At 31.2% G+C, this 15,942-nt stretch overlaps 1 protein-coding gene across 7 annotated transcripts in view; it reads right to left on the reverse strand.

The window, feature by feature from the left end:
- Positions 1–15,942, reverse strand: part of LOC111705625 (plasma membrane calcium-transporting ATPase 1) — a 34,768-nt gene that overhangs the window by 4,279 nt on the left and 14,547 nt on the right. For 6 of the 7 annotated variants that reach the window (XM_023478231.1, XM_023478228.1, XM_023478230.1 and 3 more), the window contains 14 exons: positions 13,897–14,150; positions 12,936–13,088; positions 12,714–12,822; positions 11,671–11,792; positions 11,286–11,381; positions 10,667–10,726; positions 10,334–10,471; positions 8,179–8,254; positions 7,850–7,909; positions 7,006–7,217; positions 6,743–6,929; positions 6,186–6,280; positions 5,454–5,558; positions 3,743–3,904 (listed from right to left, as the gene is read on the reverse strand). In XM_023478231.1, the coding sequence (XP_023333999.1) occupies positions 3,743–3,904; positions 5,454–5,558; positions 6,186–6,280; positions 6,743–6,929; positions 7,006–7,217; positions 7,850–7,909; positions 8,179–8,254; positions 10,334–10,471; positions 10,667–10,726; positions 11,286–11,381; positions 11,671–11,792; positions 12,714–12,822; positions 12,936–13,088; positions 13,897–13,980 (1,659 nt within the window). In that variant the 5' untranslated portion in view covers positions 13,981–14,150. The remainder of the gene's footprint in view (positions 1–3,742; positions 3,905–5,453; positions 5,559–6,185; positions 6,281–6,742; positions 6,930–7,005; positions 7,218–7,849; positions 7,910–8,178; positions 8,255–10,333; positions 10,472–10,666; positions 10,727–11,285; positions 11,382–11,670; positions 11,793–12,713; positions 12,823–12,935; positions 13,089–13,896; positions 14,151–15,942) is intronic. The other variant, XM_023478232.1, reaches the window with a different exon arrangement.

Below are 15,942 nucleotides of genomic sequence, written 5' to 3' on the forward strand. Positions count from 1 at the left end.
TTTATCCAATTATACCCGGCATAACTGTGGTTCATTTTAAAATGTACATTGCTTAATTGTTTTTAATTTAACAACTGACATATTACAAAAGATTAAGAAACTAAAGCTGTATTTAACATTTATATCAGGTTATTCAACTTTTCGGAATTTCAAGATCTACATGTTTGATTTTAGAAATTTTATCAAAAACGTCTCAAGAATACTCGGGAAAGTAGATTCCAGGTAAAGTTCTGCCTGATAAATCCTCGGGTATAGTAAATAAATAGCTAAAATAACATAAACGTAACATAAATCTAATACCTAAAGGAAATAAATATCATATTTCGAGCAAATATATCCATATTTTTTAGACATCGGATATTTCGCGAACCTAATATTTTCAGGACATATATCCGATATTTTGAAGATACAAATCTGCTATTTTAAAGAGATTTTCAGGACATACGTCCGATATTCTGAGGACATTTTATATTTTACGTAAAACTGATATTTCCAGGACATATATCCGATATTTTTCAAAAATACATCTGCTATTTTAAAGATATTTTGTGGACGTATATCCGATATTCTGAGGACATTTTATATTATGTGGACGTATAACTAAGTTTTTCAGGACATATATCCTATATTTTGATGACGTTTATCCATAGAGAATAGGATATACAGGGTGTCCCACGAAACATGACAGTATGCAGGACGACTTGAATGTCGTCTTGATTTTTGATCTAATATGCTGCGTTTATTTGTCAACCAAATTTTAGAAGTAAATTTCTAGAGATAATAATCACAAAATTTCCCTTGTCCTGCCATTTCCAAAATGTGGTCTGCCTTTTTTGTGCTTTCAATATTGCCCGAGATATGAAGAATTTCGTTCAGATTTGGACAATTTTGCTTTTATTCAACAAAATTGAAATCTGAACCAAACTCTTTATATCTCCGGTAATATTGAAAGCACAAAAAACGCAGACCACTTTTTGCCAGGGCTAGGAGAATTATGTGATAAATGTTTCAAGAATCATACATGTTAAAGTAGATAGAAGACTAAATGTCACAAATAAATTCAAATACCAAAGACGACTTTCAAGTCGTCTTCCTATTGTCATGTTTCGTGGGACACCCTGTATATAGAGAGGAATTAAAAGAATCTCTCGGTATGATTTTTTTCTGTCCCTTTCAGCCTGAAGGGGAGTTGAAAGTGTACAAATCATGTAAATGTTCACAAATTATATGCAGTAGAGTACATTAATACATTATGTTCCCTAGACTATCCATTTCAATTTCGAATTTTTTAAACTGTTAAATAAACTTTATAATGAATTAGGTGAATAAAAACATCATTTGATTTATAGTTATAACGGAAAATCATCGTTTGTAAAGTGGAAGGCATAGAGTCTATGTGAAATGATCATTGGTCAATTATGAAACCAGCCTATTTCATAATTTTGTTTTCTTTTAACAATAACTTTAGATTTTCTATAAAATGATTATATAGGTTATATAGCATAAATATGTGAAGTACACCTGCAGTATGGAAACAGTACAACAAAATGGCCGTTTTACACTTTTTTCTAGTTAATTCCTCTCTATATATTCTATTCTCTATGCGTTTATCCTTTGAATATATGTATTATATTTATAGAAAATGATTTTGATAATATCATGTTAGTTTATTCACTTAACAATGAGCTCGCAAACGAAAGAGTTAATTGAAGTGGATTTGCTTTGTGCTTTGTTAAATGAAAATTCTTCTTTATTCCACATTCTAATCGTACAATTATACTCAAGAATTTCTCTTTGTTTCTGTTTTGTCGAAATAAAGGTTTAAGCGTTTGTTTTGATGGGAGCAAGTTTAGAAAACAATGTTTAAACTCCAGATAGACACAATGTAAATATTCTTTTTTATTTCACATTGAAAAGAAAATACGCCTGCCTATGGACATGTGCAATTTTTTTTGTAATGGAGACCAAAAAACCCAATTTAATAGAGATTTAAGAGTAATGTATTCATAAAATGCTGACATTGCCCTGTAATGCAGGACCTGCATGCCACAAAAATCTAGGAAAAGCTCATGCAAGAAATTGCCCATGCCCAAGTTCTTATACTGGAATGCAATTAAAATTTTCAGGACACCAAAATTTTGACATAAAGGTGTTCTGAAAATTTTAAAGGACAATTTAAGATGTCGCCTGTATAAATTGTCTTTAAAAAGGTGCATGAAAATCTAATGCAAGTTTTAAAATGTTCTCAATATCATTAATCTCAGAAAAAGGATTAATTTTCTAAATGCTTATATTTGAATCTCTATTTGACTTTCAAAAGAAAAATGTAAGAGTTTCTTGAAACAATACGCACTATTTAGTTTCTACAACTAGGACTTTCAGGTCATACTTATAATGTCTAATGAATAAGCTATAGCTGAAAGTTGAAACATAATATAATGGTTTCAAGCAAGATAGATATAATTAAGACCACACAAACACGTATTGCTAAAACTAAACCATATCATACTGTTCATTTAGGTATTTATTTAGGTCTAAAAATGGTACAATCTTCCTATATCTTAAGCTGAAAGTCATCTCACTTCAAATATTTTTTTCCAAATAAGGTGCATTAATGCGAAATACCAAACAATGTTTTGCTTGACGAATAATTTAGATAAGTTTTTATGCTGCTTATTCTTAAAAATCATTTAAATCAAAATATGCAAACTAGGAGTTATATATATTCCAACAAAATCATTTCCTGATGTGTAGATTTATCAAACGTATAAAACATTGAAGCACAGAAAAATAGACTATTTATTTCAAGTCAATCAAGTTCGGGACAATATCTAATATCCCCGGTAAATGTGAGTTTCGTTGTTTCTAATGTTCTAGAATCAAGTCTTGTTCTATATACAATGTATGCACATTGCTTACACTGACTGTTAAAGTAATAATGGGCTAATGTGATTTCTTGTTTTATCTATTATATTGTAAAACAAGGTTCAGACATTCAAAGCGTAATGTGACCATTTTCTTTTTTAAGAGTGCTTAACAAATTAATTAAGATTTTTTATGTCATACTTCGATTTTCTTTTATGATTAATTCAATGTAACGCAAGCTATACAAGACTGTTGGTGTACATCCTCGTGATTTTTGTAATAATAAATTAATTAAGTTAGTTTGGTATTCTTCAAGCTTAATTGTTCTAACAAGATCAAAATAAATTATGTCAAAGAGAATGTTGACAACCTCAAAATTTCAAGTAAATTAAAATTTCATGAAGTTTAATAAATTTGATTTTTATTGACAGCAGGGCCTGAAAATGGACATGTTGTTTTACTCCACATTTTATTTTAGTAATTACAAAATATTTTGTGAACTGGGTGGAAATGATTCTATGGAAAAATATATATACCCCTATAGCGTGCACGGCGACTTCGTTATGCCTTGAAAATTAACTTTTAGAAGGGTGATAGCATGATGATCAAAAAAGTTAATTTGTCTTGAATTAGATTTTATGTTGTGTGTGTAAATCAAAATGTCATTCCAAACACGTGCTATATTTTGTTTTAAAGTGAAGACGACTTTCGTATAAAAAGTAACACATTTTTTTCCTTTTCCGGCCAACATTTAGTTGGAACTTGTACTAATTTCGAATACTTAAATATATACCCAGTGCACAGTGCTCAAAGACTACTTAAACCTACTTTTTTCATCTAGTAATTTGAAATATACAATGCGAGTGCAAAACTCAACTTTTTGTCCGTTAGAACAGGAATTTTTCTGCCCGATTTTCTGTGCTTCGTCTTTGAAACTTTTATTACAGGTTCCCTGCTCCCAGCGAATAGCGCCACTACTATTTTTTGAAGTATTTCCACTTTGGGTAGATATTTCCACATACTGTGTAGAACTTGAAACCTACAAGGAATGTCTTAATTTATATCAACTTGATTAAATCACGCTTCAGCATCAGCTGCAACTAATAGTTAACCCATTTCCATAGCCAATTAAACCAATCTAAACGGCAACTATAACTTTAATCAGAAAATTATCTAATTAGAAACACAGACTCTTTGTCTGTGTTTCTAATCATGGAAGGGGATAAAAAAAATCCTGATCAACGTACTAGAACCCAGGTTTATAACATAGCCAGCACAGATATTACAAATATTAACATTATGTACACAGTCAGGGGTATATATTTTCACATAAAAATTATTTTCTCCGAACTATGTTTGAAAACAGTAACGTGTTAATTTTTTTAAGTTATGTTTTATCTTTCCTAAACTGTATCTATAATTCTTAACGATCAAAGCGAGTTCTAAGTTCTCTTTAAACATTTAAAAATATGCTGAAAAAAATGTGATAACATTTAAAAAATATATCCTACAATAAGCAGTAATCAGCACCGCCTATTCTGTAAGCATGCCATTTCATAGTATCGGGATGTCACTAATTGATTACAATGTATTTGCGTGATAAGAACAAATCGCACTTAATAACAATGAATACTGCAAGATTGAACTTAATAATGAATACTCCAAATGGTACTGAAACTATGTGACAAATGTAAGTTTTTTATACTGTAATACTAATCATATTTTCAAATATGTCCATAAAATTTATTGATTTTGCCATTAAGTTTTCTTAAAGAGCTATTGTTCTGTTTCTAGCATTCAAATTTTGCCAGATATTTTAAACACTTGTGTTTTCCCTCATGATAGAAATATTTGTACTATTAAAATGTGCGATTCCTCGGGATAACAGGGGTAAACAAGAATTTTTATATTTGATCATCTGGTGAGGAATTAGAGGAATGAATATGAATCGTCTTTCTCAAGCCATTGAGGCAAACAGATACCAACTAAATGTTAATATAATTTTTCAATCCACTTTTTATATTTCCATAAAATAGTTTCTAAGATATGACTACACCCCCCCNCTAGGAATTGATTCATGACTATTATTCTTATCTTTTATCTTACATTTTGTAAAACTTATAGGATAAAAAAATTGTATTAGAACCAAAAAAAAATAAAAACGATATCAGAAATTGATGAAAAAGAAGTTTTTTAAAGAACGAATTTGTATTATAAAATTTATTTCGTATTAACCTAGATTAATTTTAGAAGCATACTTTACACCCCCAATAATAAATATAAGAGACACAAACATTATATATACAGTCTAATGAAGTTAAAACATGAAATAAATACAAAAACCAACCATCTCCTAATCCCAATCATGTTTTGTAAAAAAAAGGACGAAAATGACCCTCAAAATATCTTTTTCAACCTATCTGCTCCCCCCCCCCCCAAAAAAAAAACTAAACTGGACAAATTCTGAACAATATACACCCCCCTCTCTGAGCTTGCTGTATATCTTACATTTAATGCATTACAGATATGATAGCACTAATATACGAAAACACAAAAAAACACAATACAAGACAATGCATTAACTTTACCTTGACATCAGAGGAATATGAAGAGTTGATTGCCACTCCCTGGGTGATGATCACACCAACTTGAGGTGGGAGATCTCGGAGCTTAGGTAGAGAGTTCCGGTCCGGCTACAATAGAAAGAAAAGCTTAAAATGGATTCAGTCAGAACAAAACTTGAGTGAATATAAGCACAGTCAATGATGTCAGTGAGCGAAGTTAAAAAAAAGAGTAATGTTGAGGGATGAAAAAAGGAAACAGGATGAGTGATTAAGTGAATGAATGAGCGAGTAAGTGAGAGAGTAATAGTAATAGAAACCTTAGTTATGAACATGTTTAATCAATAAAATTGAAAAACTGTCCAATCTTATTGTTTTTTTTTCACAAACATTTTCAGCACGCACAGTAAATATTGTAGATACTAAGGGGACTAAACGGGAAAATATACTTGATGAAGCCGTTGTGAATATAAATCCATGTGCTATGATTAAAAAAGTTTAAGGTTATGAAATAAACATTTACTTAAGGGTTTAGTATCATTTCATCTTTTGGTTAGAAAGTAAAAAACTATATATAATAAAAATAAACAATCAAGTCTATAGTTTTAATTGTCAAATTAATATTCTTAAACCAAAAACTCGTTTAGTTTCTATTAAGGAACAGAATATTTATATAAAGGTGAAATAAATTGAAAGTAATTTTTCAAAGAAATCCTCTTTGTTTAGTACATAAATACAATATTCAACATTCAATCCTACCTTAAAATGTTGATCGCAGATGAATGCTTGAACAACGGTCATCCTGTTAGTGGTTAGAGTTCCTGTTTTGTCGGAGCATATAGTAGTTGCATTTCCTACAAAAAAATGTCTTAGATACAACAGAAACATTTATTATTTAGATCTATGGTGGGTTACAGTGAATTATATAAACATTTATTCCAACGTAATTTCAAGTGACCTTCCATTATCGAGTGTCATGTCCGATATACCCTTTAAACCTTTGACAGATAATCGACGACGGCAGAGAAATCAGTGTGTTTCTCCTTAAAAATTGCTTAATTACCAACTAAACCGGGAAACTGGAGTGTAGAATCAGTACTCCCTACAAATACCTTCACATATTGGCCGAAAAAAAACGAACATTCTGCCTCGTTTTGAAAATACAAATATTTATTTTATGTGATTATTGTTCAGATTTAAAGTATAACGTTGTGAATCGGACATGGCAATCTACAAAAAGTGTCACTTGAAATAACGTCTACAGACACTTCAAGGAAAAATCTAGGAGGATAAAAAAATGGCGTATATACACATACCCATGGTTTCACAGGCATCTAGATGTCTAACCAAGTTGTTGTCTGCCATCATTTTCTTGACGCTGTAAGCTAGCGATAAAGTGACCGCCAGGGGTAATCCTTCAGGGACAGCTACTACCAACACGGTAACACCAATAATAATAAACTTGACGTAGAAATTGATGTAATACATGCTCCAAACAGCTTCCTGAAATATCAATTATGAAAGCATAATCCTCTCGGGATATAGGTATCTACTTGAAGTTTTGATTAGTAAACCTTACCTTATACACAAACTCATCTACTGAGAATCTGATAGAGAGAATAATAACGGTAACAAGAGATACAGCCATCCCGCCGTATCCGATTTGAATCGCCAGATTGGTAAGCTTAGCCTGAAGGACTGATTTCTCTCCTTCAACTTCTCCTCCACCCCCTCCACCTGACTCGGCAGCGTGTGATGGATGAGAGTTTCCAACCCCTTCCTCGATATCAACTACAACAAAATTTTAATTAATTTATTTTCAGATAAAAAAACCCCACAAATTGCATATAAATTTTGGGTTGCATTTTACTGGAAATATTCAAATTTATTCATGTATTTTTTATCTAAAACAAGAAAATTAAAGAAATATGAGAGGAAAAGACACAACTGAAATAAAAAATTAATCTACAGTCTTAGTAATCGCAAGAAAATGTTTTTTTATTTATTTATGCTTAATTAAAGAATGAAAAGTAGCGAGGGAAATATATCAGTTTGATGTAATTGTGCACAATGTGCATTGTACAAATTACATGATGTAAACCAAAAACAAATACAAAGTTAAATCGTTAACATGGAAGGTAATAATTATGCTAATTACTTTTCTATGAAACTAAATAGATATGATATAATATATTAAATGAAATACTCTGCACATCAATGGTTTCTTCAGGGTTGGCCAGGCATTCATCAAATAAAAGAAGGAAAATTATAGTGCTAAATCTAAGTTCAAAGGGTAGAACAAAAGAATATAAAATAACAAAAAAAAATAATATTGTTAACATAAAAAATAAGAAAAGTGGATGGAATATATAGGAAAATAAAATGAAGATTGGATAACGATAAAAATAGTGTCTCTTACTCACTTGAATTCCCCAATTGGTTAGCATTATTTTGATTAGGATCTCGACCTTTACTCTTCTTATCTAAAAGTAAGTTCATCTAAAGATCAGTATTATTATTTTCAAAAATGAATTCAAAATAAAAGAATTTCAAGATAAAAAATATTTCCAGGGAAGAAATGTGATTACATTTAAATCAACCCAATTCGTTTGATTACATCCCCCTTTTCCATTAATATTTATTATACATGGGGCACACGATCAAATACACGCCTAAGTTAGGACAGACGTCAGAATATGTATTCAAATGTAATTCAGTGGAAACTTTTTTTTTATTATAAAATAACACGAACCAAGCTTCTTCTTCTTTTTCTCTTCCTCTTCGACCTCGTCTGCAGCTGCTCCAAGGAGAGTAAATATAATCCCAGCCTGAACCATAATATGCCGTTAAATATAAACTCATAATTCAGGGGAAGAAAGTTACAAACCGTCATTTGGCCCAGATCTGACACAGTGTCAGGTTTGAGCCAAATGAGAAAAGTTATCTTTTTTATTTGTTTATAATAGTCAATTTAAGTCGATAAGTAAAAACTGTCTGCATACTAGTTAAGGCTACATTTTGAAAACAAAAATTTAGGTACCAAACCCTTACAAGTAAATAAATTTCAATTTTTTATGATAATTGATTTCATTTTAGAACATATAATATTTTTTGAAGCAAATGCAAATTTTCGGCGCAAACCACGTTTTGGAACATGTCGCGATTTTTAGACATTTTACAGATTTAAATCAATGATATTTTCAAGCATTTACACAATTTGGTAACAAAACAAGTTTTTCGCATACAATAGAATTTAAATAATGAAACAATAAAAATGTAAATAATGCATTATTATGTTCTGATATTTAAAAATATGACGACTTAAAACTTATTTAGTTAACTTTTTGATTTCTTACAATTAAATTGAACAAAAAAATGCGGGAAATTTAATATTAAAAATTCAGGAAACTTGAAATCATCTGCACTCTCCGTACTTAAAACTATAACGTGGAAACAAAGTTTAGAATAATTTGATAAAAATATTTTCAGTGATTCGTGCTATTCTGTAAATTATGAAAGTGAGTTTTGTTCTGAATTGTTGAACATTATCAAATTATGGATTGTTACGTAAGATGATTTATATGGATTGTTACGTAAGATGGTTTATATGGATTGTTACGTAAGATGGTTTTTATGTTCCAAAACGCGTCTAAGATTTGAATTCGTGAAGTGTGAGAAAATGGAAAACCTTGAATTCGACTGCTCACAATTTTAATTTTAGAAAAGTAGTAAATAGTGTTATCTGTAGTTCTCGTTGTGCTTAATAATATGTTGGAAATACTTTCTTTATTTGATATTTGAACTCGAGACAGGGAGAGTTACTACAACGTTGATCATATTATTCTGCCCAAACCTGACACTCAGTGTCAGGTTTGGAACATAAGCACAGTTTGGAACTTTCTTCCCCTGTAATTAGGGTAACTAACAAATCTTAAGGTTGTGTAGAATTATTGGATATTATTAATAATACAATCTACAACCTCCAGATTTTGTATTAACTCGAGATATTTTAGATTAAACAATTTTGTTCTCTGCAGAAATTTTTTTTACAATCAAATCAGACATTAAAGTTACTGCAGAGCTGACATGGTGGCTGGGAACTGTAAATTAGTTAAGGTAAGATCCTTAGATTGTATTAATATATTTTGTATAGTTCTTTATCACGAGGAAATCACGACTTTCAAAAGTAACTTATATTAAATAATAAAATGGTTTCTATAAAAGGGCACAAAGCTAGTATTATATATACTAGGGTTTACTAGCGGTTATTCTGTAGGGTTTTAACCAATAAACGTCAAAACGGCTAAACCGAGAAGGCCCAATTTTTTTTTATTAATTCACTTAACCCCAGGAAAGTCCATGAGGACAATTTAAGCCTATTTATATTTTAAATTCGTCTTCCTTCCCCTGAATTAGAATATATTCGAATATCTCCAAGTTTCCGGGGGAAAAGATGTATTGATATTTGTGAATATGGGATCTTTATGTCCACCGAGGCCGGAATAATAAATCCATGTCTGTCAGAGGTTCACAGTCTCATAGATAAAAATGAAATTGGAGATCCCAACCTGTTCTAATACATTTGAACTTAAAATAATTTTAGTTTATGACAGTTTTTTTTCTTCACGAAATTTGTCCCACTCGTACTATTGTATTGAGAAATTAATAGTTATTTAATTGTGATATAAACTTATTTAAATCAAAATTCAAGTTTTCGGTTTTTTTAAAGATAAAAAAATTAAAACATACTTTTAGTAAATAAAGAAAGAATACAGTTTATTTGCTTTTTTGTGTGAATTGTAAATACAATAAATTAGGCAACATCGGAGATAACGATTTAAGCTATATTTCTGTTCCTAGATGATTAAAATACATCCAAGAATAAAGGACTGTCCCTGCTCGTTTACCTGTGAGTTGACTCCCACAGCAGAAACCAGAACCTTCCCACTTCCTTCCATAACATGGGTTCCGGAGAGAACCATGGGATCACAAGACACACCTTTCTTTACTTGGTCCGACTCCCCTGTTAAACTACTCTCATCAACCTAAAAATAAAAATTTAACACCTCTCCAGTACTAGGCCACCCCCCTGATCTAAGTTAAATGTTTCCATTAGAATTGGTTTCACGCGACCATAATTTTTTTATTCCAAGAAAATAAAAGTTTTACTTTTTTGTACAAGAAATTAATGATTGAAATCCTTATAAAATATTCTACAACTCAAAATTATTTTTACTTACTTTTAGATCATTGCTCTGAATAACTAGACCGTCGGCAGGTAGCAAGTCTCCGTATTTAACCTAAGCAATTATAATAGTATTTAAGAAAATTCCTGATTCCTATTATTTTAGATGATTTTTTACTCTAAAAAACAAATCAAACTTTTTCTTGCAAAAAACGCATAAGAACTAATTACTTACCAAAATCTATTTTTTAACGTTTTTTTTACAATTTGTATTAAATAAAATATATGATGGTCGATGCAATTAAACAGGGTGCTTACACGTCTGCACACACCATGTCATAGTTCTTGTTACACTTACCACAATCTTTAAATTTCTAATCTCTATATCTTTGCAACTTTGATATTTAAAAATAAGAATTCTGCTGAATCAAAATAATATTCAAAGCTAAAAATTTCAAGGTTTTAACTATCTCTAAAACTAGTTTTAGACTCAGGTTGGCAAAATATAGGTATTAAAAAGGTATAGAGTTTGTGGCGAGTGATTTACTCTTTTTATTTTTAATCATTTTAAAACTTTTGCCTATGACAATTTTCATCTGGTTTCTTTCTTTCTTTCAAATTAGTGAAAATTTGTCAAATTTAAGGAATATTTTTGATTTAAACATGAAGCTTACTAGAATTATATCCCCGACTACTAGTTCTCCAACTTGAACTTGAACAGCTGATGAGTTCCTTATCACAGAAAAGGTTTGTTCTCCCTCAATCCTATCCTGTAATTAAATGTTAGGTTTATAAGAACTACAAAATCAAAATCCCTGTGATAATTGTCTGAAGACTTCACATGTCACATTTACATATTTGTTCAAGATAACTCGGAATTAATTTTAAGATTAAAATACGGAACTCAAGAACTAACAAGAAAAATTGCCATTGGCACTTTCCTTAGAATGGAAAGAAAAAGTAACTTCAAGAATCATTAGAGTTTGTAGAATCTTTTTACCTAACATATTGTATACGAAATAAACTTTAATAATAATAATATAAATTATAAAACCTTACTTGTAACCCACGAAATTGTTTTTCTTTGCTCCAGTCATTAAAGGCAGTAACAAGTACGACGATGACAACTGCAAGTAGAATTGCAAGTCCCTCAATCCAGTCTGCATGGTTTTCCTCTTCAGCTTGAAATATGAATTGTTCATTATAATATTCATATAACAAGGTAAGCTGTCAGTATTTAGACATGCTAATAAACGTCGGTAAGTAATCTAAATTCAGGATTAAGCTAGGGTTGTGGGGGTTGTGCGGTCTAAAATTTGCTTTACTACTAAAAGTATAGGAACCTTCTATCGAAAATTGTACAGTGGCCGAATTTAAAGAATTTGAGCGGCGGTTTAAATTTAAGCCGTGGCTTAAATATGGTTGGTTCCACTTAAAATAGTATCAAATGTTTCAAGATTTAAGCCGGCGCTTAATTTAAACCGGGTTTTGACAGATTTAAACCGCGGCTCAAATTCTTTAAATTCCATCTCTGATAGTGTAAACCTTTGATATTGTAAACTTTGATTATTTGATATATCAGAGTCCGAATTTAATGAATTTGTGGCACGTCTCAAATCCGCCAAAAACAGGTTTTAATTGAGCGCCGGCTTACATCTTAAAACATTGAATACAATTTTAAAAGTAAACAACCATATTTGAGCCGCGTTTCAAATTTAAGCCGCGGCTCAAATTCTTTAAATTCAGCCTCAGAATTAATAGTTTGAAACATCTATGGTCTATGGTTTAAATTCTTTCTTTAAATTCCATCTCAGGGCTACTGTATGTTTATCTGAAAAAATGTAGTTCTGGCTTAAATAAACACATCAAATGTTGAAGTATACGTCATCTCAACGATAAAAACGCATAATGAGAAACGTATTTACAGCTAATCAAACAATAAGAATTAAGTTATAAAACTTTCATATCTTCAAACAGTAACACTTGTATTTGTACGGTCTAAAGGTTGAAATAATAAGCCCGATAAAAAAAAAATTGATGCTGTGTAATCAAACTTGAGTTTGAATAAAAATTAAATGTTAGTATAACTGATATTTTCTCACCAGGGTCGTCTTCATTCTTGGGGGGTTTGTAAAAAGAGAGAGCGAGAGAAACCGCCGCTGCAATTTGTAGTATGATAAGTGTAACGTCCTGCAAAGCTTCCCAAACCAACTAAATATTTTTCATTCGTAAATATAAGAAATGCTTGTTAGAAGTATGCTTGACCATTGAAGAGGTAAAGTTTAAAAAGTAAAATATTTAGCAACTTTACAAATCAGTATTACCGCGAGAAATGTTTTAGCAGGTTTGGGTGGTATTGTGTTGGATCCGAAGTAGTCCCGTCTATGCTCAAGATCGGAGTTATCCCCTGGCAACCCAGTTTGCTCCGAGGTGTTAAGTTTCCTGGCTATCTCGTGAACTCCGCCGAACTCAGATACCTTAAAATCATTATCATCACATAAACGTTTATGTCTATGTCCATTGTCCAATAAATCTGTTGAAACCAAAATTATACATGGAGACCTTAAAGGGACTTTCATCGAAATTCAATGTGATTTCTAGTATAAGAGTTAAATACACAATTCAAAACTGTACTCTTTAATAATTTGTCTCGGCAAAAATGACGGAAATATCTTTGTTTATCTAAAAAATTGATAAATTTCAATTGAAGTTTATCCATAAACATGACTAGCGAATTTATGAAGGAGAAACAAGGAAGAAAATCGGAAGATTTTTCCCTTTTCTCAAGCTCAGATGCAAGTAGTAAATCGGACATGTAACAGGTTTTTTATGTAACACTTTCATTAAAGGGTTGATTTAAAAAAGAAATCATGTTTTTAACTTAAATTGTTACCTTAGATATTACGCTCACTGCTTGCATTAGTTTGTAAATATTCACACTGTATGTCATAATTTCACAATAGAAAAATTACCACTAATAATTTTATTGCGAAATTAATCCGAATTAATCATAACTACACAACAAACTTAAAATGTTTTCGGTGACTTTTCCGTTTCAGTCAGCTTAGTTTCCCACTCTCAAAAAGATAATTTAACAACTTCAAAAATTTCCATTCTTATCCAACAATTAGACGTTTTGCATTTTAACTCTTTAACTCAATAAGTCTAATTATTTATTGTAACGTGTTAAGAAATTTATAAATATACATTAAACAATAAACGTAATAGCTGGTACATACCGAACTATCGAATTGGTATTATCTCTAAATTTAGATTTAAACCTACCCGTTGGACTCCTTCCATCCCCCTGTGCTCCATGAGCTCCCTGAGTTGCTTGAGTGAGATTCCATATCTGCTTGAAGCCGCCATACTGCTGGTGCTAGTGAGTTCTAGTTACCGTAAACCAGGTTTGTGGATCCCCTTGCAACCCCGTCTTGATACCAAGTGGTCCAACCTTGGCCCCCAAGGGGGCCTGGGTAATCTTGATCTCTCCGTGGAAATTTTATTCTATCCTAGTTTCCAGATTACTCCAAACAAACCTGAAAAAAATATTTGATCAATTGAAAACGGTCAAAATCACTAGTAGCAGCAAAGTTTTCTAAAATTGGCACATCTAATGCAAATGGAATTGTCAATGTAATTCTTGCGGGCTCTGCTACAAGAGTAAAATTTACCATTCACTGTGTGTATAACCCAATTACACTCACTATGTGTATAACTCAATTACACTCACTATGTGTATAAATCAATTCCATACAGAAACTATGTGTATAAATCAATTCCATACAGAAACTATGTGTATAAATCAATTCCATACAGAAACTATGTATACAACTCAATTACAAAGTCTTAATAAGAAAAGTAGCGGTGTTTGCAACAAGTTCAGAACTATTATTAAAGTCTCAATTTATTTAAATTATACATCGAAAAAATGATTGGTATTTTTAACAAATGGAATAATGCAGGGTGTTCGGCCAGAGGCAGGCGCGCAACTAAAAGGGGAATAAAGCCAGGCCCCTCCTAGCCTGATTAAGGGGGATGCCACCCCCTTAAAAAAGCTTACCCCCGCATTAATTTTTTTTAAAATCTACACTCTTTAAACAAACTCAAATTCAATTATAACATTTTTTCAATTTAAACTCAAATTCTTTTTAATTTCCTTCCTTTTTTTAAAATGCCTCCAAATTTAGATTTTTTAAATTACACTTACACATTCTTATTCAAATTGCCCCACCAGACTTAAATTTGCCCCTTTATTCAACATTTGTAACCCTTGTTTTTTTTAGAATGCCACCAAATATTTTTAATTTGCACCAAAATTTAATTTTATTTATACCCAAATGTTTTATAAATTCAACCAACTTTAAAAGTTATAGCCCTATCTAAAAATATTTTATTTAGATAATACTCAAAATTTTTTGAAGTTTTGCAAAAATTTTGAAGTTTTACAATAAACCCTTAGTTTAAAAAAATGCCCCTATATATATATATTTATAGCATAAAAATGCCCTTAAATAAAAAAATTGACCCCAAAATACAGATTTAAGATTTCCCATACATAAAATTGACCTAACTGAAAAAGCCCCTCCAAACTCTGATCTAAAGTTTAAGACTTTTCCGACACAAATTTTCTCCAAACTTAATGAATGCCCGCAAATATAAAATTTTTCCAAAAAATATCCTGAATTGTTAAGGTAGTTTTTTCATGGTTGAGTATAATACACATGTTTCTTGCAACTCCGTAGAAATGTTTAGGGGACAAAAAAAAAATCGCGCTGCGAGCTAGATAGATGCCATTTGCCCCTCCCCACCTAGCTGAATGTCTAGTTGCGCCCCTGGAAGGGGAGAGGAGATCATCAAAAGAACAAGTCGGTTCATAGTGTGGGAGTTAGCAGTGCGCAGTGTGCAGTGCATACTTAATTGTAGGTTAACTTTAGGAAATAGAATTGAAGTTTACTGTTCAGCACTATATGTACTTTAAAGTTTATCATCATATTAGAGAAGTTATACCAGTTCCACGGCTGTTAAATTGGAAAAATCTCGAGGTTTAACAATTATGAAGAAGGAGAATTCTAAATATTGACTCTGCAAAAGAAGTGAAGTAAATTTGAAAATTCAAGTTGCTCTATTTGAAATAGATCCTTTTTGCTTTAGTAATTGTCTCTCATCATCCCATCTCTTGTGCTCTCTTTCTTTGCACTCTTTTGTGCCCTCTATTTTTCGTCTTAAACCCTCTCTTAAGAACTCTCTCTAGTACACTATCCTGTTCCCTTACTGCTTCTACTTGCTTTTACCTTTAGCGCGCTTAAATACCTCTGCTCCCCCCCCCCC

This window comes from Eurytemora carolleeae, unplaced genomic scaffold (assembly GCF_000591075.1).
Source record: "Eurytemora carolleeae unplaced genomic scaffold, Eaff_2.0 scaffold291, whole genome shotgun sequence".
In the NCBI taxonomy this organism is placed as follows: Eukaryota; Metazoa; Arthropoda; class Copepoda; order Calanoida; family Temoridae; genus Eurytemora; species Eurytemora carolleeae.